This window comes from Ochlerotatus camptorhynchus, unplaced genomic scaffold (genome assembly GCF_037179485.1).
Source record: "Ochlerotatus camptorhynchus isolate MF236.1 unplaced genomic scaffold, CSIRO-AGI_Acam_v1.1 ptg000204l, whole genome shotgun sequence".
In the NCBI taxonomy this organism is placed as follows: Eukaryota; Metazoa; Arthropoda; class Insecta; order Diptera; family Culicidae; genus Ochlerotatus; species Ochlerotatus camptorhynchus.
In genome coordinates this window covers 1,737,383-1,761,898 of record NW_027040694.1, presented here as the reverse complement: position 1 = coordinate 1,761,898, position 24,516 = coordinate 1,737,383, and the positions used below count along the sequence as shown (strand labels likewise).

The window sequence follows — 24,516 nt, the reverse complement described above, 5'->3', positions numbered from 1 at the left end:
TCTATTGTGATATTCCCCGTTTTTATATTGCTTTATCAGTTATGTCCTATCACTATTTTGTGAAGCGACCGACATAGACTGACCAAAAGCATTTTCCCAGCCAGGTATTACATTTCGAATGAAATGTACTACTTTACTGGGACCTGCATTCCAAATATCAAAGGGTTCTGCCAGCCCCTTATCCAGAAAAATACGCCTTTTATTGAAGATTGCTGCACAAGAGTATAGGAGGTGTTCAGAGTCTTCCTTTTCTATACCACAGAATCGACACATATCCTCTTGAAGTTTTCCTATTAGCTTCAAATGATATTTACATGGACACCGATTTGAGCCAAACTTGGCCAAAATGCTTATTTTGGAATTCTGAGCCAACGCCTTTTTTGATTTTGCTCTCAAGTGCCTAGATCCTTCTGGGCTACAACCCTGGATATTCGAGATTTTTAAAAATTTCCACTTTCAGAAGAGATTACTCCATAACCAAATAATAACCAAATAAGATATTAGAACGTCAGCTTGAAGGGTTTTTTTTATAAATTCTTATATATGTACAAACATTTTGTTTTTGTTATAGTAACTACACACTTAGAAAAATTCATGTAAATTTAGGTGCTCTGAGAGTGACATATACGAGCGTCAATTTTGACACAATTTGAGTCACAACAGGCGCGAAATATAGCTCAATCAAACGTACTTTTCGTCGAGCAACGAACTTTTAAGTCTCGGAGCACTTAATATTACATGACATGTTTGTTTACGTCTCATCTTTTATGTCAGAGATGGATTCCGTCACGTGTAAAATTAGTAATTTCTAAGTGTGTACAGTAAACAGACTGATTACCAGCAGGTATCCAAATTGTCAAAAAATAGCCTATTTTCACCATGGACGGGATTTTTTATTTCTTAATATTTTGAGCTCAAATTTTCACCACACTTTGGAAAACTCTTCTACTTTATGTGTTTCCAAGGGCAAATGATCTGGACAAATAGTTTTTGAGATATGGCCAGATGAGTGAGAGGTAGTTTTGAGCTTTTCTGGTGAAAAATTAATGCTATTTAATAAATTTTTATTTTTTCTTGAATTCCTTCACGCTGATGGCACAATAATATTTTTAATGTAATTTTTCACATGTTCTGGGCTGGATTCTCATTCTTTGAAATCCTAACTACCTCATGTATTTACTTCTGTCCATAATTGAATCCTAAATGTGAAAAATACGTTCCTACGGGATACAGCCAAAACGTGAAGTACGATGAAATCAGATAGATTAGCAAGTATATAAAATTACAGTTGTGGATGACAGCTGCTACTTGGATTAGGTCCTTATTTGAATAATTAATCTCACGAGCAAGAATACTTTATTTTATTATGATTATAAAGATAAATAAACGTTGAACCTTTATTTTTTATTTTTTTAAAACACACTTTCCATTCATGAACGTAACTGTCATGTTCTTCTTCTACGCATTTGAAGCTACTCATAGGAAACAGTTTCAGACTTATAATCAGTCTAAGTATTAGTTTATATTTTTAGGCTTGCAAAAACAAAACAATTTATCTATGTCATTCATTATATTTAGAGATGCTCCACATATTGGACAATTCTACATAGACGAATTTCCAGTCATATAAGTTAGGACTCTTCCTTCTACCATACTAAGGACAAAATCGAAATCAACAAGTATAAACTTGTCGTTCGAAAGTTCAACATTCACTGGCGTTGATTCACTCATTTCCTTTTCTACATCTTGTTTAGTAGCAAGAATTACTTCTTTACTCTTCTTGATAAATTCAAGTATGAATGACCTGCCGAATCGAATACTTTGAGGCATAGGATTGAACCATAAAATATCATTTCAGGTTTCATATCAGGTCTCCGGTTCCGTTAACTCCCTTCACAATTCTTTCTCCGACACCGCCAGACTTCGAGCAATTTCCATCCGCCATCATCAGTGTAACACACGGCGGCTTTTCACTCAGCAAAAAAACTTTCACTATTGGTCATATGGCAAGATGCCCTATTTTCGACTATCCACAAACAATTCAACTTCGCCACTGCACTGACTTTATCCCCAACATGCACTGTTTGCCACCGGAAGGTTCACCATCGCCGTGTTTTTACTTCACGCTCTGCCACTTCCGGAAATCCTTTTTGAAATGGCCCGGATTCTTACAGAAAAGCAAATTTTTTCTTTGTTTAGTTTCTCCGTTTTCAAAACTTGCTCCAAGCGTTTGTGGTAATCATTGATGAGCTTCGACCGAACCAACGTATATCTTCATCCGGACGCACCTCCAGAGCAGATGCAACATCATGGCAATCTTCAGCTTCTTCGTTAGTTCCAATCCGGCATTCGTCAAGTGCTCGAACAATGCGTCCAGCTCCAGCAGATGTTTCCCCAGTCTCGCCTACCTTCGCATCACAGATTCGATTTAAAAGAGACAGTTGTGACGTTGCTGTTGACTACTCGTGGTATACCTTCAAAGAAAGCGTACCACACCGCCTTTGCACTGTCGCAATCCTTTATTAGAACATACTGGCTCTCCTTAATGCACAGTCTCAAAGTAGCACGGGCTTTCCTGTCCGCTTTTCGCCAAGCATCAGTTACAGGCTCCGTTTTTGCATCCACCACGACATGCCAAAGCTCCTCCCGTACCAAAAACATCTCCATTTGGAACTTCCAACTAGCGTAGTTGTTGTTCACAAGCTTAGCAATCACAAATTTGCCCGGATCTTGCTCACAATCGACAATGTTTTTCTTTGACACCACGCACGAACAAAAAAAAACAGCTGAATCGCTAACTACAGACACATCGCGAACAAAAGAACCAAAGTTCGGCGAATTTCACCGCTTAACCGCTCGAATTCCATGATTCCCGACTGGGCCCCCCTGTGGTAACTTGGCACGTTCAACAACCCTTCTGGAACCCCCAACTCCGAAACTAGGCGCTTGTTCCCTACTGGAACCTCCACCTTCCAAAACTCTGTAACTAGGGGCTTACTTCAAAAGCTTCCATCCTCTTTTCCCGGAAAGACGAACCAGCCAGGTGCTGACCGTCTCTATAATAAAGCTAAACTAACTAAACTTCCACGGAAACTCCACACACATCCTATGAGTCATAGCATATGACAACCATATATGGTAATATGCAAATAGTCGCTTAGTTTGATTGCACGCAATAGAGAGGTGTAACCATTTATAATCTTTCAAAGAGCAGCTGAGAAAATCGAATTTGGATCGCAGATTTGCATTAATTTCAACTTGAATTGCAACAATATGGAATGCTCGTATAGTCCTATGGGATTTTCATTTGATATAAACTCAAATGCGACATTCTTATGCTACCTGTGGTTATGTGGGGAATCTTATACGAGTTAATTGATGCTTAATTTTCAACGATTTGATAAGACAAGATTTACGATCAAATCTGTAATAACAATTTCAGTTTCAAAAACCTTGCAACTTCATCCAAGTTTATCTGTGATACGGCACGATACAAAAATGGATCATTGCCAATAGGTCAAAAATTTGCATTCTTTGCTACTTAACTTAAACATTATACGGCGCATCTCATTATTGTATGCGATGTTGACTTTATCAGTAGCAATTTACGATTCTATTTGTACGCTGGTACGGCTTATGGTTGCCTGGGTATTACGAAAAATATGTTATTATGCGACTTGAGTATTTGCAACCAAGCTCTAACTTTGAACCTAACCCCCTCCCATCAGCTTTCATCAGCTTCCGTACAGACATTTTTCGACAGTATCTTACCCAAGGCGAACCAGCCAATGGCTGAAAGCCTTTTTAATAAAGGAAAAAAAAACAGTATCTGACATCCCTGGTACGGACTCCACAAGAACCTGAGGTCTGATAAACTTCGCCTCCGTCTTAAGATTACAATGGACAAGAAACTGATAAGACCGTTAGTTCTATACGTCAACATGGTCAATGCTCGAGGAGGACCTGCGAACACTAGGAGTTTTGAACTACGCGTGCTTTGAATCAACTTAAGCAATGAAATTAATTTTGATATCACATTAAAGTGCATGCACTTCAATCGTGTCGAAAATATGGTGTAATATTACTTGCCAAAGGACAAAAATTATCATTATTACAGGGCATGAACTGACATTACACTGATTTTACTGCATTTGTTTATTTTTGCGGCCATAAAAATTACATGAGATTTTCGACATGATTGAATTGCATCCTCTTGGATGTTCTTTTAAAATGAATGAATCACAAGCTGGCGTAGCTCTATGGCGAACCCAGTAGAACTAGAAAGTCGGTGAAGCTGGAAATAACAATGGTCGGGACACGTTGCGAGACTGGTGGACAACAATCCCGCAAAAATGATTTGTTCCTCGTATTCGGTTGGTACAAGACACTGAGGAGCGCAGCGAGCTATGTGGTTAGACCAACTGGAGAAAGATCTACGAACTGTGGAATGCATGATAAGGAGCCCTATAGATACTCAATCATCCACCACACAAATATTTAAATCTTTTTTGGAAAACTCCTACTTGAATGTTTTCAAGAACCCTAAGTTACAGGATTAGATGATCCATCAATAACATACTCATTGCATGTTCACAAGAAATTTTGAATTTTAAGGGTATCCCAACTCCCAACAAAATCGACACAAATCGGATGTTTTTAAGAAAACGACCTTCTACAACCATTTCCCACTGCTAAAATAGATAAGTCGCAGATGCTTTTAGTGGAAAAGAGTTCATAAGAACAAGCTAAATATTGCTCGAGTGAAGACTGCGAAAATACTTGGAACGAAGCGAAATATCATACACCGTGATCTGTACATTTTTCGCAAACATTTAAGCACGCACTGCTCACGTGAAATCGAGATGACGAGAATACCTTTCCACTTTAAATAAATCAAACGAGTCAACATATTTTGTTTCACTTCGAGGTACCCCTTTTCCGCAGTTTAACCTACATACGAAATGGAGCTTCACCAAGGATTAGTTTCATCCAACAACGAACAACCTACCATCATTGATGAGCAACAAACTTAAAAATAAACCACTTAGAAGTGCTCGCTTATTTCTTTTGCTTTGCTTTCTACCGGTGCGAAGGTACCCACATCACAAATTGACGCCCCGGAACGCACTTTTTCTCAGACTTAAAAGCAAGGAAAATTCAAAACTCACCATTATCGATCTGCTTGGTACTGTTGTACTGCATCGAGTTCATACTGGCCAACAGCTGACGTCTCTCGGCGCTTTCTTTCTTGCCAAAACGAACCATTTCGAGAGTCGCGTTGTTGTTCGTTCGTTCGTTCGGTCGATTTGTTGATTAGATCATTTTCCATTCACACCAAATCCACAGCATCCAGAAGGTTTGCGACACACGTGAGCGATACACAAAAGAAAATAATTCACCAAATCAACAATCCATAGATCACGGGTTTGCGGCAATTTTCACTCTCATCTTCGGCAGATAAACAGAATCTTCAAAATCAACAACATAAGCAACAACTCATATTCACTTCACACTGCACACCGATCGGCATAACACCGGAATCAACTAAATAATCACTCGGAATTACTGGAATAAATCATAATCTGTTTATCGTCTCATCCCTCATCTCTCCAATAAAACAAAACACACACCCATCAATCGCACATCAAACGAACGCAAAAAAAAAATAATGAAAATCAAACGTATTTGCGTGAACCGGAGTGAAAATAGCTGAAATTGAGGAAATTTTCCGCTAAAAATACAACCAACCACTCACAAACTGACCCTCCGTCCGTGGAAGGGAAAGAAGACACCAACGCTCTTGCTCTCAATTAAGCGCCACTTGTCTGCGAGTAATTTAACCTCCACTTGCGTTCTGCCGAGAAGCTATCTGACAAATGTGTCCACTTCACAGACGTTTTCCTGACTTCCGTCGGGTTTGAAGGAGAAAATTCAATTTTCTGCGTACGACTGATCCCCGAAAAATGAAAAACCACACGCGTGCTCGTCGCCAAAGGAAAAAGACGCCCACCACACGCCCGAACCGGTCGAGAAAAGTTTGGATACTGACTAACTAAACGGCGGCGTTGCTGACTTGAACGAACTCTCCCTCAGCTGCTGCTGCTGCCGTTGTTGTTGTTGTTGTTGTTACTGTTGTTGTTGTTACTGTTACTGATGATGCGTCAAATTTTTCGTTACACGCGGTGGAAAATCACGCTTTTCCGACACCCCATCTAGCCGTCCTTCCGACCGACCAACCGACCGACCACACACTCACTCGCACTCGTTTGCTCGGGCTCATGTACCGCATTGTAGTGACGCGTGGTTGGCGATCCTGGCTGGTGAGTGAGTGGGTGACACGGGGAAGCCGGCGGTGGCCTACATATGTAATCAACTGACAGCTCAATCATGAGCTTGGGAAACGCCATCGGAGAAGATGGTTAGAGATTATGATTGATTTTTTTCTAAAGAATAATTCATCTGTTTTAGCTGGAATCGACTGGAATTTTACATCTACCGAAAAGTTAGAGCTCTGGCTCCCGTGCCGTCGGTATTTGACAGTACATGTGTGGTAATAGTGAAAACTTTTTTTATACAACTGACAAAAAGATTGAAATGGCGGAGATGTTTTAAAAGAATTCAAGCACCTGCCACCTGCCCCTACTCCCAAAGTTAGCCGTGACTATGAATGTGTTTCGAAAGTCAACATTGCAGATGTCCAAAATTATCACCTTAGTGAAATGGTCGAAAATGGAATAAACAGGGAAAATGGCTCTAATGTTGGCCTATGGATGTAACATTGAGCTCATCGCTAAAAATCCCCTATTTATCAATTTTATCTAGATGAACGCGTAATTGGGACGGTACTAATGGATATTTTTGGACGCTACTGAAAATTTAGTCGGTTGCTAAATTTATATATAGGCCAAAATTAGGGGCATTTAAGCCGACATTACATCCATTTCCCCTAATGAAACTTTTAAGGGGAAGCTTACCACTCCGTAAAAAATACATTTTGATTTTTCCAAAAATATTGGAAAAGTTGGGCCCATACATAAATTCAGCAATCGACTAAATTTTCAATAGCGACCAAACAAATATACATTAGTACCGTCCCAATGACGCGTTCATCTAGATAAAATTGATAAATAGCAGATTTTTAGTGATGCCCAATCTTAGATCCATAGGCCAACGTTAGAGCCATTTCCCCTAGCAGTATTTTTCGGATATATTTAAGGGATTTTTTGCCACGGTCTTGTTCATCATTGTTTTTTTTTTGTTCCTTTTTTATAAAAAATATTTTTAAATACATTATTTTTAAGTCAAAATGACCAAAAGTTGGTAGTTACTTTTTTATTTTTATTTATTTATTTATTAATTTTTTATATCTAAATTTATTTGTTTATTATGGATTTTTTATTTTTATTTATTGATTGATTGATCTATTTATTTATTTTTTTAATCTTTATGCATTTAATTGTTTCTTTATTTATTCATATATCTATTTATTTATTTATTAATTTATTCATTTATTTGTTTATTTATTTATTTATTTATATTTTCAATTACCTATTTATTTATTTTATTATTTATTGAATTATTTATTTATTTATTGATTTATGGATTCTTTCATTTATTTATTTAATTATTTATTTATTTATTTAGTTATTAATTTGTTTGTTTATTTATTTATTTATTTATTTATTTATTTATATATTTATTTATTTATTTATTTATTTATTTATTTATTTATTTATTTATTTATTTATTTATTTATTTATTTATTTATTTATTTATTTATTTATTCATTTATTTATTTATTTATATTTTTATTTATTTATTTATTTATTGATTTATTTATATATTTATTTTTTTATTTATTTATTTATTTATTTATTTATTTATTTATTTATTTATGCATTTATTTATTTATTTATTTATTTATTAATTAATTTATTTATTTATTTATTTATTTATTTATTTATTTATTTATTTATTTATTTATTTATTTATTAATTTAGTTATTAATTTATTTATTTATTGATTTATTTATTATTTTATTTGTTTATTTTTTCATTCTTATATTCTTTTATTTATTTTTTTAATTAATGTTTCTATTTATTTATTTATTTATTTGTTATTTAGTTTTTTTGTTTATTGATTTATTTTTGAATTCAAAATTTTATTTTTTGATTCATTTGTTCATTTATTTAATATTTTATTTATTTTCTTAATTAATTTTTTTTATATTGATTTATGTATTTTTTTCTTATTTATTTATTCATTTACAGATTGATTTATTTATTTTTAAATATTTTTTTCTTTAGTGATTTACTGATTCATTTATTAATTGACTGATTCATTTATTTATTCTTTAGTTTTTTTTTTTATTTTTTTATTAATAAATTCATAAATTCACATCGACTGATACTGAGTGGTTGCGGTACAAGCACATATCGTCGATAATAGACGATTGTTTTGTATCAGAGAACGCTTGCGCAAAAAGACTAGGGTGAGGAACGGATTCGAAACTCAAATGTCATTAGCCAAATACATCCGTAGATTTTTTCGCAAATTTTCTCACACACGTCTCTTACCGATGATATGTGCTTACCTCTCAGTATGTTCAAACTTTTTTGTTTATGTAAATATTTTTTGACTAATTTATTTATTCATTGATTTATTGATTTATTGCTAACTTTCTAATTCATTTAGTCGTTTTTTTATTTATTGATTCATTTATTTATATATTTTCTTATTTATTTATTTATTGATTATTTTATTTTGTGATTTATTTAGTAATTCATACAAACATTTATTTTTCTCTGATTTTTTTTATTTCTTTATTTATTTATTGCTTTATTTAATTATTTCTATGTTTATATTAAAATATATTTATATATTTATTGAAAACTGTATAAGTAAATCAATTAAATAATATACTGATTTATGAAATTATTTATTTTTTTTTTATTTTTTATTTATATTTCAATTTATAATTTATTTATAAATTTACTTATAAATTTATTTATTTATTTATTTATTTATTTATTTTTTTAATTTATTCATTTATTTGTTTATTTTTTAATTTATTAATATTTTCATTAATTAATTTTTTACTTATTTATGAATTTATTTATTCAGTAATTTATTAATTAATTGATTTTTTATAAAATAATTAACTTATTTGTTAAAAAATGTACTTATTTTTTTATCAATTCGTTTAATCTTAAAATTTTTTTGTATTTTCCTTTTAATAAATTATTTTTTTATTCATTTTTTTTTCCTTTGTTATACATTTATTTATTTCATTTTTAATTTTATTGTAATTTATTTCCTTTTTTATAAATTAATTTATTTAAATTTTTTTTTGAACATTTATTTATTCATTTTCTTATAAAATTATTTATTAATTTATTTATATGCTTATTTGTTAATTTATTTACTAATTTGTTTATGTCTGTTCCCATTTTTTATCTGTCCGTTTGGTTTTTAATTTTGTTTTTATTTAATTATTTATTTATTCATTTATTTTCTTATTTCCTTTTTTTATAATTTAATTTTTTAGTTAGTTTTTTAAATATTTTTTTTATTTACTTATTTGTGTATTTATTAATCAATTTATTTATTTATATATTTATTTATTTAATTTTTTTATTTATTGATTTTTAATTTTTTATTTATTTATTTATTTATTTATTTATAAATTTTCCCATTAATTTGCTTCTTTTTTATCTTTTTTTAATAAATTAAGTTATTCATTTATTTATTTATTTATTTATTTAATTATTTTTTAATATATTAATTAATTTTTTTATTTATAAACTTATCAATTTTTAATTTTTTTACTAATTTATTAATAAAGTAATAAATTTGTTTATTTATTTTATTTTTATTAATTTATTTATTCATTTATTTTTTCTTGTAAATTTTTTTTATTGATATATTTATTTATTTATTCACTTTTTCATTTAGGAATTAATTTATTCATTGATTTATTTAATTATTCATTTACTAGTGTATTTATTTATTGATTTAGTATTTTTATATTAATTTAATTTTATCTTTCATTTATGATTTTTTTTTATTTTTTTATTTATATATTTATTTATTGTATTTTTTATTCATTCATTTATTTTATTTATTAATTAATTTATATATATATTTTTTGATTTGTTTATTAATTTATTCATCTATTTATTTATTTATTAAATATACAAATAAATAAATAAGTAAAAAAATAAATAAATAAATTAATAAATAAAGAAATATATATATAAATAAATAAATAAATAAATAAATAAATAAAATAAAATGAATGAATGAATAAAAATACAATAAATAAATATATAAATAAAAAAATAAAGAAATAAATAAATAAATAAGTGGTAAAAATAATTAAATAAAAAAAAATATATATGTATATAAATCAATCAATAAATACACTAGAAAATGAATACATAAATAAATCAATGAAAAAAATTAATTTAGCTATGAATAAATAAATAAATAAAAAATATATCATGAAAAATAATAATTTAAAAGAAAAATTTATGAATATATGAATAAATAAAAATAAAATAAATAAACAAATTTAATACTTTATTACTTTATTTATTGATTTATTTATTTAATTATTAATTTTTGATTTAATATTAATATTTTTTTTTACCTTTTGTATTTTTCTATTAAGTATTTTTATGATTTTTTTTTTGGTTTATTTTATTATTGTTTTTTAAGTTTTTTTTTTTCTATTTACTCATTATTTTCTTTTCTCTATTGATTATTAACGTATTTATGTACATATGTTTGTGTGGTTTTTTTATTCATTGATTTTATTACAATATTCAATCACCGAAGAACGTCGATTACCAATTGGTTATTAATCACTGACAGCAACCAAGTGCCCAGGAAGGCAAATTTCATACCTGGAACATATCGTGGAAACAAAAGGGAAACTCCAAAAACTTTTGGAACATTCTGAGAAGTTTTGCTTCAAATTATCCAAATCATTCCTCCATTATCTGCAGGAAAACTACAGCAACTAGGAAGAAGTGGAAAATGTTAAATCTTTAAAGAAGATCCAAGTAGTTCAGAGAACCTAGGTCCTACGAGATTTTCAGAGATCTTAAGATTTCATGGAAGTTCCTAAAATTTTATGAAAGTCCATATCAATAAATTCAAGATCGATACATTAAATTCTGGAAAATTTAGAGAGCCCTTACAAAGATCCGGGTATTTCAGGAATGTCCAAAGGACTCCAGAGAAATTAAGAAAACATCATAATTTATTAATAATATTTCGGAAACTTCAAAGAAGTTCAGGGAAGTTTAAAGGTTTTCATGAAAGTTCCATTGATTTCAGGACCGTACGAAGAACTTCAGGATAATTGAGAGAACTTTAGGGAAGCTCGGAGAACATCAGAGAACCTAAGGCCAGTTCAATTAATTTCAAGGACATTGCTGGAACTTTGAAGTTGTTTCGGGATTTTATAAAACTTCTGCAAACTTGCGAGGGCTTCAGAAACATGTCGGAAACGTTTGGGAAGTCACATGAGTATCAGCATAATGTGGGAACATTTTAAGGGAAGCTCCGTGATTGTCATGGCAATTTATTAGAAATGTTAAGGTAATTTCATTATATTCAGGTAAGATTCGAGTACTTTGTGCAGAAGCACAGAGAACCTCACAGCTGACCCATTAGCTTCAGAAAAAATGCAGGAAGGAGTTTCAAGGAGTTCCGAGGAAGTACGAGATACTCCAAGAATGTTCTGTAAACTTCAGGAACATTGCAGGATCTTCATGAGAGTTTAATGGATTTCAGGAAAATTGAAGGAACATTATAAAATATTGGCAACTTCAAAGTACCAAATATTTCAAAGAAGATCATAAAAATTCAGATACTAAATGAAATTTTAAAGGAAGTTCCGAAAGTTACAAAGAAGTTTTCAAAACATTAAGAAAATTACGGAAAATTGCAGAAACTTAAAACAAATACAGAGAAATTCAGAGAAGTCTAGAAAACTTAGCGAAGTTCGGAAATCTTTTGTGCAGTTCTAATAACATCAGGAAAGTCTAGAATTTTTGAGTAAGTTTTAAGATGTTGAAGAATTAGATTCGATAATTCCATTAAATTCAGAAAATTTTCGAGAACTTTATTGAAAATCTAAGATCTACATTAATTAATTCGCAGCGGGTTCAATTCCCAATCCGGTCAAGTTAATCTTCAGGGTTTGAAATTTTCTTGACTTCCCTGGGCAATGAGCATCATTGTGCATGCCACACAATAAACAAATTCATACCTTTGTTGGCAATTAAACCTTCAGGCAAAACACTGTCTAGAAGAGCAACTCAAGTTGAGCAGCCTTCAGGTTTCAATGACTTTAATTTTGCTTTCAGCTGATATTTACATAACAATTGTTTTAAAACCGCTGACGATTTTTCTTGAACTTGCAACCGTCAAAGGAAAACTAAAATGGTGAGAATTGAAAGCCACAGATGATCTTGGCAGCTTCCCATACACATCAATAATAAACAGAATCCAAACCGAGATCAAACAGGAACCTAGTTTGAATCTCTATGAAAAGTTTTATGAACATTAGGAAAATGCGGGAGCGTTTAAAAAAAAGTATCGTAGGCTTCAGGGCAAATTCAAGATTTATGGGAACCTCAGGGAAGATCATTGCAGTTCCCTTAATTTCTGGTAAATTGCGGAAATTTTTCCCAAATTTTCAAGGAATCTAGGTAACTTCAGCGATGTTCAGAAAAGTTCAGAAATATTTTGAGATCCTCACAGAAGTTCAGGGGAAGAAATAGGGGTTCTTAGGATAGTTCTATTAAATTCAGGGCAGTACCAAGAGCTTTAGGAGATTTGGAAGAATTTTACAGAAGTTCCGAGTACTTCAAGGAAGATCAGAAACACCCCAGGACAGTTCCATAGCCTGCAGGGAAATTTAAAATAAAAATTGAATAAGTTTCAAGCACTCCTAGAATTGCAGAAAAGTTTCAGAGACTTTAGAGAAGATCCATGATCATTAGAAAAATTGAGGCAACTTTTGGGTCCAAGAAAATAAAAACGATTTTAAGGAAAGTTTCGTTAGCATCAGGGTAGTTTTTAAACCGAAAAAAACTTCAAGGCAGTTCTATTAACACCTGAAAATTGTGGGAACTTTGAGAAGAGAATTTCAAGGAATTCCAGCGAAAGTTTAAAGATTTTTAAGGATATTACGTGAACTTCAAAATAGTTCCAAAAACACCGATCGGGCATTTCTGACAAAACAAAACAACTTTAATGCTCATTGTTGTTTGATTCCTTGGATCCTGGGAATTCCCGGGAAATCGCTTTTTCCAGGGAAATTTGGAAACCCTAGATGAACCATTCTGTTAGTGCTTGGAGGAAGATATCTTTGCTTATATGGACATTTGTCACTTGAAGATGCTGACAAGTTGTCATTCAACTTTTGAAATATTTCATAACATATTCTCTAAGTCACAATATGTACAATGTAAAGTCATGTCATATAATGTATTGTCCGATTTTTTTTATCAAACTGTTTAACTATTATCAATTGATGGATCACAAATTATGATCCATTATTATTTTCGTTATATTGGCAAAAGTGTATTTTCCTTCATACTCGTCGCTTTTGCCAAACACTTCCGACGTACATTTCCTCGAGCAAAAAGCAAAGCTATCAAGTTTCCCTTCTCGTAGATACAACAGATAGACGATACCTACTTTCCTTTCGGGCTGGTCTTCATATAGGACTGACCTACTGCGCGAAGGGCATCACACGCGACAAACGACGTCGCTACGGTCGATGGCGGAGGTTAAACTTGTTCCGTTTCGTTAGCATTCAAATATCTTTCCGGCAGCGTGCTTATCCGTCGCACCGCCAAAATTGCTATCATCAAGATGCACGGCACATATTTTGATTTGCATTGAGATTTTCCACAGTTATATCCCAACTGTTCAATGTCAAAAGACGTGCATTTTGAAGAAGTTTCCTTGCTTTCATTTGTATACAAGAAGCGAGCATATTTGTGCAAATAAAATCATTGATTCAAACTCGTTGATGAAGCCGTGGCGCGGCATGGTGCCATCAGCGACCAATGTGCTACCAAGACAAGAGCGACTAAATGACGAAAATACTGACTGTGGAGAGGAAACTTCGCTAAGCGTGTTTACAGACGTCATTGTATAGTTTTTCCGAGTAAACACATTTTCCCACCGCCTTGGGCTACCAGCAGCAACCATCCCATCCCATCCCAACCGCCCCAGCACCGGTTCATGAAAGTAAACATCACGAACTTCTGTGGCGGAAAATGCAGCTGCTGAAATCTGACGTAACAGCAACAATCACATTCATTCATAATCGCGACGTCCTATCGATTATAATTGGATTGGACGCCCTTGAGACAACCCACTAGCCGAAGACAAAACACGAAAATCAATTTATTTCAAACAGCTGGATGAATAAAATGTAACAGAATGTGTAAAGATTAAACAATGCTCTGCTGCCAGAAGCCCTTCGTATCCACCCACAATCGATCGGTCCGAAAGTGCGGTCATCGTCTCGCGAAAGAGTAAACCATAAATCTCTCCTCGTGTTCCGTCATAAATTATAAATGCCGAAACAGTAGTGGAAGTGTAGTTACAAAAAAATTCTCCGCTATAGAAACAGTGTGCCTTCAGCTTTCTCCTCTCGGGAAAGATTCTGTTTACATAAGTCAGTAGACTTTTTCTGTCATAATTTATTGAACTTGTGCTTTGATGAACGTAAATTTTCAGCAACAGCAGAGAGGCGTTTGTGTTTACCCGCGGACTGATTTTGAGAAAATGAAGCAACAACAAACGATAATTTCCGCAAATGACAAATGCCGCAAGTTCGGGGAAAGATTAAACTTGTTTGACTTACCAAAGGTTGTTATGCATCGCTAAGTCGGAAACTTTCCACTGGATTTGCGGTCTGTTCCGTTACATGCAACCCAACCGCCGGATGGAACAGTGAACTTGGCATCAGGTTCAGTTTTGGATTTACATTTTGATGTGTGTAATCCAACCCTAGTTCTCCATGGCTTGCATGCACGCAGTTAATGCTTTGTTGCGTTCCTCCATAACCAGTCCGGATCAGCCCAGTCAGTGGTTGTGCAGTAGCCGGCCGGTCAGTCGTTGCGAATGCGAACTGTAAAATCACAGCATAAAGTCCGATAATCAGGCCGGATCTCCCTTAATGCGTACTCGATGGAAAATTAAGCATAGGGTATGTAAGTGGTTTACAGTTTTAACTTTCCGCGCTTATGAATTCAATTTCATGTGGGTACTATCGGTAATGATCTGAAGCTTCGTTCTGCAACAATAGGTTTAGTATGGCTGAAAAAGGGCAGCTGAGACATGAGAATCATTCAAGAGACATTAACACTGCAGGACCCAACCCAAAAACGAAGTCGTCATATTTCACAGCAAAACATTAATTTTGATATCACATTAAAATAGATGCACTTCAATCGTGTCGAAAATATGGTGTAATATTACTCGCCAAAAAGGACAAAGTTATCATTAATACAGGGCATGAACTGACATTAAGTTGATTTTACTGTATTTGTTTATTTTCGACATGATTGAAGTGCATCCTTTTGGATGTAATATTAAAATTTATTTTTTGCTGTATTTAACACGGTTGGCACGAAGTCAATATCCGAGTTATGCGTGAAAAACAATGAAAACAAAATGCTTCTTATTGCAGCAACTTCTTTGCTTGCGAGATAAATTAGGATTACCTATTTTTAAAAAAAATTGCATGAGGATATTGAAAAAGGGTTGTCGGGCTTAGGATTGAACCCATTGCCGTCTGCTCGTCCGACGTCGCATACTGAAACTGAGAGGGTCCGATGAAACAAACAAACGGCGAATCAAGTCAAGGTTCAAGGTTATCCTTGAGCATTTTCTAGTATGATCTCGACGATATCGCTTGAGTCTTTATTTGTAGATTACTGAGCCTCTTCGGAAAGCTGGCCAATTGGAACAATGCAATGATTGACCAAAGACGTCATGAATCAGAATTGTATGCACCGAAACTGGCATTTAATACCACGGGTATAGGTGAACCGCAGAGCAGTAACCAGAAAATCGGTCTGTGTTAATTTTTGATCCAGATGCTAAGACCTAAGAACATATCAATATTTAAATTAAAATATTGGGCTTGAAATCAAAATCCCATATCAGTGCTAACATTTGAAAACGGCGCAAAAGCCATTTGTAAACAAATGGTTTGTGGGCCCTTTACTCGCTACCCGAAGAACGCCCACGCAAACCAACAGCATCGTCAGGAAGGGGAAAATTTCCCCTACCCGATGTTGCTGTTGTGTCGCGTGGGTGTACTTCAAGTAGTGAGTAAAGGGCCCACAAACCATTTGTTTACAAATGGCTTTTGTGCCGTTTTCAAATGTTAGCACTGATATTATTACCTGCAATAATAAACCACATCGTTCAAGGGCTGTTACATGAAGGATCGCAGTAGGCGCAGTGAATCACGAAATGAAATGCAAAGCGTAGAGAAAAACAAAACTACGGAACCCATGGATTGGAGGAACAAATTAACATGGTGAGATCAGTCCAAATACTTTTTACAATAAAAAAAAATAAACTAAATAGAAATGGCTCTAATGTTGGCCTATGGATCTAAGGTTGGGCCCATCGCTAAAAATCTGCTATTCACCAATTTTATCTAGATGAATGCGTCATTGGGACGGTACTAATGGAAATTTTTGGTCGCTATTGAAAATTTAGTCGATTGCTGAATTTATGTATGGGCCCAAATTAGAGGCATTTAGGCCGACATTACATCTATTTCCCCTACGTGCCAGGATTCAAAAGAACATTTTAAAACTGGAAGTGTGTATATAATACTAATATTCAATTGATAGAGGTAATACATACATGCGGGGTTTATTGTAAGTGAAAGTAACCTCGCAATGGGCGTGACTCTCCAGACATTCTGAAATGGGTTGCTGGATCTGCAATAGAGCTATCACTTTCTAACTCCCGGACTTAAAGCTGTCTACAATGACCATAAATGTGACATTGTAGAGAGAGTTCTTCCATAATAACACTGCCGGCCAGTGGGGGTTAGAGAGAATAAACACACACACACACACACACACACACACACACACACACACACACACACACACACACACACACACACACACACAAATCGTTCTAGTGCGACGGGCAGTATTCCCATCATCCGATGATCCAGATCCTCCTGGATTTGGCTTGTCAACAATCAGCCCGATTTTGACCTTGAACCATTTTTCAATTAGCTTCTTTCGAATCTTCATGTCTTCACCATCCTTTCCTTATATGCTACTTTTCAATATCAAGATAGTATGGCACATGGAGAAAGTGTGAAGTGTCCAATGTTTCACAATTCTCAATAAGTATTAAAAAGATAAAAATAAATACCTGAAGAATATTTAGACATTTTCGATGACTGTTTATTGAAATTTAATAATCGAATCTACTTTGGGAATTCTCACTTGTACTAAGTGCCCCATACACCAATTTATTCAACAGCTGGGCACAAACACTGTAAGAAGGTAGGTGAAGCCAGTTCCATATGAAACCCTTCTTTATTGCGAAATGACTTTTATTGAAACTGAAATTATGTTTTTTTCCAGAACAAGTATTAAGTGACATTGACTTCTGTTAGCTATAACAAAGAATAATAATCTGGATTCCTGGAAACCAGAACATGTCCGTGAGTGGCCAATGTGGTCCACCATACACAATTTAACCACCAATGACATTTTTTTAGAGTTCTCATGTGATTTGACGTGTCGCATATGATGGATTTCGAGTTAATATGATTTTTACCACTTCCCCGGGGGTACCAGGAACACGACAGGGTAAATGAGGCCCTGGGCACAAAATATGATTCCTATTGATAGTATTTTCTAATTATCTAAATGTCACAATATAGATTTGTATCGTTTTTGATCATTTCAAGATCTGTGCTCACAGGACTCACTGGAACCCGTTCCGGCCATTTAACTGTGTTCACAGGACTCACTGGAACCGATTCCAAGGATATTAACTTATGATCTATGTGACCATAGTACCATTCATAGGGCGCTTGTTGCGTCCAATTTTGTGCAATGCTTGTCGAATAATCCGTCATTGTCCTTCTTACTCCGCTTTTAAAAGAACAAGTATTTTTTGATCGTTCCAAAAATTGATGCAAAAGCATAAATAATGTGATGAATCAGAAAATTTTATAACTCTTGCCCATAGATAAATGAATGCTTATTCATATGTAGCACAGTAAAATGTGAAATTTTTGCTCATTTTGAGCTACTAAATTTATTGCTTATGGCAGCGGTCTTACCCCGTGTTCCCCTATTTTTAATTTTAATATAAAATATGTAGGTTGCTATTATCTTCATTGCTCATGAAAACAAAGTGATCTGCAGTAAACTCTCTACAACTCGAAACATTGAAACCGAGTTACTTCTTCTTCCTCCTCGAATTTCAAGCTTATTGCTTATCGCATATTAGCTTATTGCGTGCTTTCAATTCAGTGTTCTAGATGCACTTCCACAGTTATTAATTGAGATCTTTCGATGCCTGTACCATTTTTGCATTAGAATAGTTGTGTGGCAAGTACAATCATACTTTATGCCCAGGTAAGGCAAGAAATTTTTCAACTCGAAAAATTGCTAGACCGGACCGGGAATCGAACCCAGCCACTTCTATCACGGTCTTGTTTTGTAGCTGCGCCTTAACCGACTGAGCTAAGAGAGGCCCGAAACCTGTTTGAAACCGAGTTAGCAAAACTAGATTTGTGGATTGTTAACTATATCAGGCCAAACATTTCAAAAGGACATAATTGCATTTATAAACAATGGCTTTAGTCATGACAATTACTGACACCAGCAGGTTAAGAAAGGTTTCCTCTATCAGCTAGCATTGTTAATTTGGAGGGGTGAGTTTTTTTTTGCGAGAAATTGACGGCCAAAGCCATTGTTTACAAAAGCGATTACGCCACTTTGAATATGCTTATTCGTTTTTGTATATATTAAAACACAATAAGGGTATAATGAGAGAGAGAAGGATTAGTATTTTCCATTTAATTCCACTACTTTATTTGCTTATCCTTGACAGATACGCGTATTTCGTCTACAATGTGCAGACTTCTTCAGTGTCTTGTACTAATACTCGACTAGTTAGTACAAGACACTGAAGAAGTCTGCACATTGTAGACGAAATACGCGTATCTGTCAAGGATAAGCAAATAAAGTAGTGGAATTAAATGGAAAATACTAATCCTTCTCTCTCTCATTATACAGGTATTCCACTAAGACGCCCACATTCATCAGGATTCACAATAAGGGGCTGTTCATAAAGTACGTAGACAGTTTAGGGGGGGGGGGGGTTGACAATTATCCACAGTCCATACAAATTTTAAAATTTTTGTATGGACAATTGTCTACGCAGGGGGAGGGGGATCAAGAATCCCAAAAAACTGTCTACGTAGTTTATGAACAGGCCCTAAGAATAGTGAAATAAACATTTAATTTCAAAAACTGTAACAGTCCTGCAAATTACCGACTTCAGACTCTTTGAACACAATTTTGGTGCCATACACCAATAAAGCTTCAAATTGATTTCAATCTGTTTACCTTAATATTTCATAATATACTGCCATGCATAAATCCTAATTCTTTTTTTTTACCAAAACCACCACACTCCCAAGGATACTAACGGATACTTATGATCTCTACACAGACATAAAGACCTAATTGTAAGATTCAAATGAAAGTTGTTGCAAGTGCAGCGTTTGCTGCTCGTTTAGTTATAGCGCATTGAAAAAAGCGCATGTTGGCCTATGGATCTAAGATTAGGCCCATCGGTAAAAATCTGCTATTCTAATTTTATCTAGTTGAACGCGTCATTGGGATGGTACTAATGAATATTTTTGGTTGCTATTGAAAATTTAGTCGATTGCTGAATTTATGTATGGCCCCAAATTAGGGACACTTAGGCCAAAATTACATACATTTCCACTATCTCTCACAAATGAAAACATAACACTTAAGTGTCTTCAGTAAAGTTGCTTGTTTTGATATTTTCTAAAACTTTGCGCAACATACCTAAGAGGTACAACGTGATTATAGAAAAGCCTTAGAACTTAGTTATAGGTACAACTGTCAAAAAATATCCTATATCTCGATAAAGTGAAGTCATGGGAAGACATCAAATACAGAAAAGTTTCTTTAAATAATATTTTCTCTAATTTTTTGGTCAATATATTCTCTATATTTGTTGAAATAGAAAAATTAAGATTCTTGCTTAGGAAAAATTAAGGTTAATATTTCAAAAGTTGCGGAACTGAAAACTATGAAAATCAATGAAACACATCAGAAGGCTAAAATGTTATAGTTATAATTTATTTAAAAAAAATATAGTTGTTATTTTTTATTAAACTTCAGAAATGTTCGGAGTTTTTTCAGAAAATATTGAATCACTCCTGAATAGCTCTACATCACTTCAGAAAGTCTTGATTGTCTTTTGAAAAATTTGGAATCTCTTCTGAATGTACTGAATCAATTCAGAAATCATCGGCATAGCTTCGGAAAGTACTGATCACTTCATAAAAGTTAGGAATCATTTAGGAATGAACTGATAAAAGGGATCCCTTCTAAAAGATCTGAATCATTCCCGATATGCTCTAAATCACGTCGGAAAGTACTGAATCACTTTGTAAAAGTTCTAAATCACTTCGGAAAGTACTGAATCACTTCAAAGGAACTCGGAATGACTTCTAAAAGAACTAAATCACTTCCGAAATGATTGGAATCACTTAAAAAAATATTAAAGTACTTCAGAAAAGTTTTAAATCACTTCAGAAAAAGATAAATTTCTTTTGAAATGCTCGGAATCCCTTCGTAAAGTACTGAATCACTTCATAAATTATTGGAATCCCTTCGGAAAGCACTCATTCAGTTCCGAAAAGTTAGCAATCACTTCGGAATCAACTGAATCAATTCAGAAAGGTTCATATTCTCTTTGTATAGATCTGAATTACTTCAGCAATCTTTGGAATCACTTCGTAGAAATTATCGGTCACTTTGGTAGGAACTGAATCAATTCATAAATGTTCATAATCACCTCGGAAAGGTCTGAATCACTGCAGAAATTTTCGAAATTAAATCTTATTATTCCTTGCATTTCTGAAGCGATTCACAGCTTTCCGAAGTGATTCAATTATGGTTCAGTTTTTACGGAAGTGAAACTTTCTGGAAAGATTCAATATTTTCCAAAGGGGTTGGTATTATTTTATGCAATGATTCAATGCTATCCGAAGAGTTTTCAAGCCTTTCTGAAGTGATTCAGTGGTTTCTGAAATTATTTCAAACTTTTCAAAGTGAAAGTTCTTGCGGAAGTGATTGCAACTTTTTGGAATTTTTCAGTACTATCTGAAGTGATTACAAACTTCGATACATTTCTGAAGTGATTCAGTACTTTCTCATGTGATTTCGAACTTTTCATAAGGTAATCAGTACTTTTCGAAATGATTCAGAACTTTCCGCAGTGATGTCGAACTTTAATTAATCGATTCAGTCCATTTTGCAGTAATTTCGAACATTCCTGAAGTGATTCAATATTTTCCGCAGTGATTCTGAATATTTCTGAAGTGATTAACTACTTTCCGTTTAGCGGCACCGGTGGTGTAATGGTAAGGGTGATATCCTCTCACCCCAGCAGGCCTGGGTTTAATCTCAGTTGGCGCCGCCGGGATGTTCTGAGGCATAACATGTCTGATCACGCCTTCCTTCGGAAGGGAAGTAAGGCCGTTGGTCCCCGGTTCATGAGTTGATGGATCGATAGGTAGGGTCCAGGTGTGGGAGCTGCCTCCCTGGCGACAGTAGCATTGGTGCTAAACACGGAAAACAAGATCGACGGAAAACAAATCAAGGAAAAAAACTACATTCCGTAGTAATTTAATTAAATGATTCAGTACTTTCCAATGTGATTCAAATCTGTAATGAAGCGATTCAATACTTTTCGAAGTGATTTCGATTTTTTTTTGTGATTCTAAACTATTCTAAAGTGATTAAGTACTTTCCAAAGTGATTAAAAACACTTTTGAAGTGAGTCAGTGCTTTCCAACTTAATTCCAAATACTTTGACATATTTTTTTTTGTGATGCTAAACTTTTCAATGTGACGCAGTATTCAAATGAGTGTTGCAATACCTTTCTCGGCGAAACTTATGACGGGTAGTGTATGTACATGTAAGTACAAACATTTTGGAAGTATTTTAAGATTGACCTATTATTAAACAAAGCTCAGTAGTATTTTACTGTTTTGTAAACTTAATTTAAAAATCGAGTTGCAGACATGTGCTAAGTATTAGGGTGGTTCAAAATATCTATATTTCTCCACTCCACTCAGTTGATTCCAAATTAGGTCCTGATCATTCTCCCAAAAGTTGAACTCAATTAGTAGCGCACTCGTACTGCACTGGCATTTTGAAGTTTATATGGGAATTACTATAGGAAAAGTAAACTTTTTTCTTTTCAGGACGATGAAATACCGAAAAGTTTGATATCTGTGAGTAGATGAATTTACGTATTCGCTTCAATCTAAGCAGCGCCCGCACTTTTATTAGCATTTTCTCAGCGTCACGCATACATATGCTGCTTGCTTCTCTAACCATTATAATTGACAGATTTATTCCAAACTATTTGAAAGCGTTTTTACAACGCTTCAAACTACTCAGGTGAGTGTGACTATTGTCGGCAGCCCCTTTTTCTTCGGCAACCTTTTCATTTGAACTGCGTGTTAACCAGCTGTTCTATTATCGGAAACTCGAGATCAACCCCGTTTTTGGTGTGCGTATATTTTATTTAAAGACAAATCTGGGATAACATGACTGCTCAGTCGTAAAAATGTAATCCGAAAGACTAAGAAATTGTTTTAATGCATTCAACAAAGTGGATTGAAGGGAGAATTAACGTTTAAATTTAGGATGCCTAAAACATTCAATGGGTGCTGAAGCCAACCCTATGTGAATTTTTTCATCTACAAATTTGCTGAAAACTGTCTTAAAGATTACGTTGCCTATGTTGAGATCATCAGTTTTTACATATTGAGGATGAGTGCTAGTCCCAAGCATCGTCTGTTGGTTCTCTGTGTAATTATACACACTTTATTTTTTCTACCGAAATCGGCTGTTCAAATCTCGGCAAAAAAAGTTTTACTGAGATCTCAGCAAACATTTCATTTGTTTGCTGAGATTCAGCAAACCATTATCCGAGACTCAGCAATCAAATTTCTTTTGCTGAGATCTCAGTGAAATTTATTTTTGCCGAGATTTGCACAGCCGAGCTCGGTAGAAAAAAACTAAGTGAGAAGCTCATCTGGCGGGTGGCAAATAATGCTCATGCTCATGTACCGTTCCGATTCAAATTTCGGACGATTCAAATTTCGGACACTTTCATTTTTAATTAAATATTACATCCAGTTAGAAACAAAGTAATAATGTTAGATGATCGTGGAGGGCACTAGTCAAAAAAATTTAAAATTTACAAGACATGTGGATCATATTCGACCGAGATAATCAACTTTTAAAAGTGTCCGAAATTCGAGTTTAAGTGTCCGAAATTTGAATCGGCACGGTACATTCTAAAAACACGTATTTTTCAAGCATATTGAGATCCGAATAGGTTCTGAACAAGACACACAACAACAACAGAGAACAATAACAGAGTAGGGTTAGATACTGAAGTATAGCTTCGCGTCCGTCTTCGCTGGTAGTCCATAAAGGCCACGAAGGAGCTCTCCATTCATCGATGGGGTTCTGCAGACGTCGCAAGTCTTCCGAAATGGTGCACCACTGAAGTCCTGCGAGATCATGGAGTACCCCGTCCTGAGTCTCGAAAAGATTCTTTGGTCGTGCAGCTTCTTGAGGTCATTCAATTTTTCGGTGCTTCCTTTGACCTTGCTGATGAAAAACGATCTGATACGGGACCATTTCGTCTTCCATGCTTTCAATATTGTGTTCGTTATCCATCTCCAGACATCCAGTGGCGGAATACTGTCCATACTGTCTGACCGGATGAGCCGTTCCCAGCTAAGTGGTCCACTTCGTGATCCCACAGCGTCCAGGAATCCATGTGTTTCGAGGAGCCTGTGTAACAATGTCCTGGATCCAGGGGTGGGACGGGATATTTCCTTCCGGGTAAGCTTGCTTTCTGTACATACATAATATTTTCTCATTTTCAATTTTGCTCAAGACCTCCATTTGATTGAACGTTAAAAAAAAAACAGTTAATGTTTACGCTTAGGATTCCCCTCACGGATTATCATAAATAGCTGTTGAACGAAAGAGAGATGAGAGAAGCTTTAGCATTTAAATTCAACTAAACCGGTATCTACACCTTAATATGCTGTTGACCCATTCAACAAAACTGGACTCAACTGCCTCATTCGGGAAAGAACATTCCACATGTATCATTTCCCAAAAATCTCA

The 24,516-nt window shown here is 34.2% G+C and overlaps 1 protein-coding gene across 4 annotated transcripts in view; it reads right to left on the bottom strand.

Annotated features, from left to right (window-relative positions):
• The window catches only part of vari (MAGUK p55 subfamily member vari), a 139,601-nt gene that overhangs the window by 97,214 nt on the left and 17,871 nt on the right, over positions 1–24,516 (bottom strand). The window contains exon 2 of one of the 4 annotated variants that reach the window (XM_065224081.1): positions 5,169–5,565. The exons of the other annotated variants lie outside the window; for them this stretch is intronic. Coding sequence (XP_065080153.1) covers positions 5,169–5,265 — 97 coding nt within the window. The 5' untranslated portion in view covers positions 5,266–5,565. The remainder of the gene's footprint in view (positions 1–5,168; positions 5,566–24,516) is intronic. 4 annotated transcript variants of the gene reach the window in all.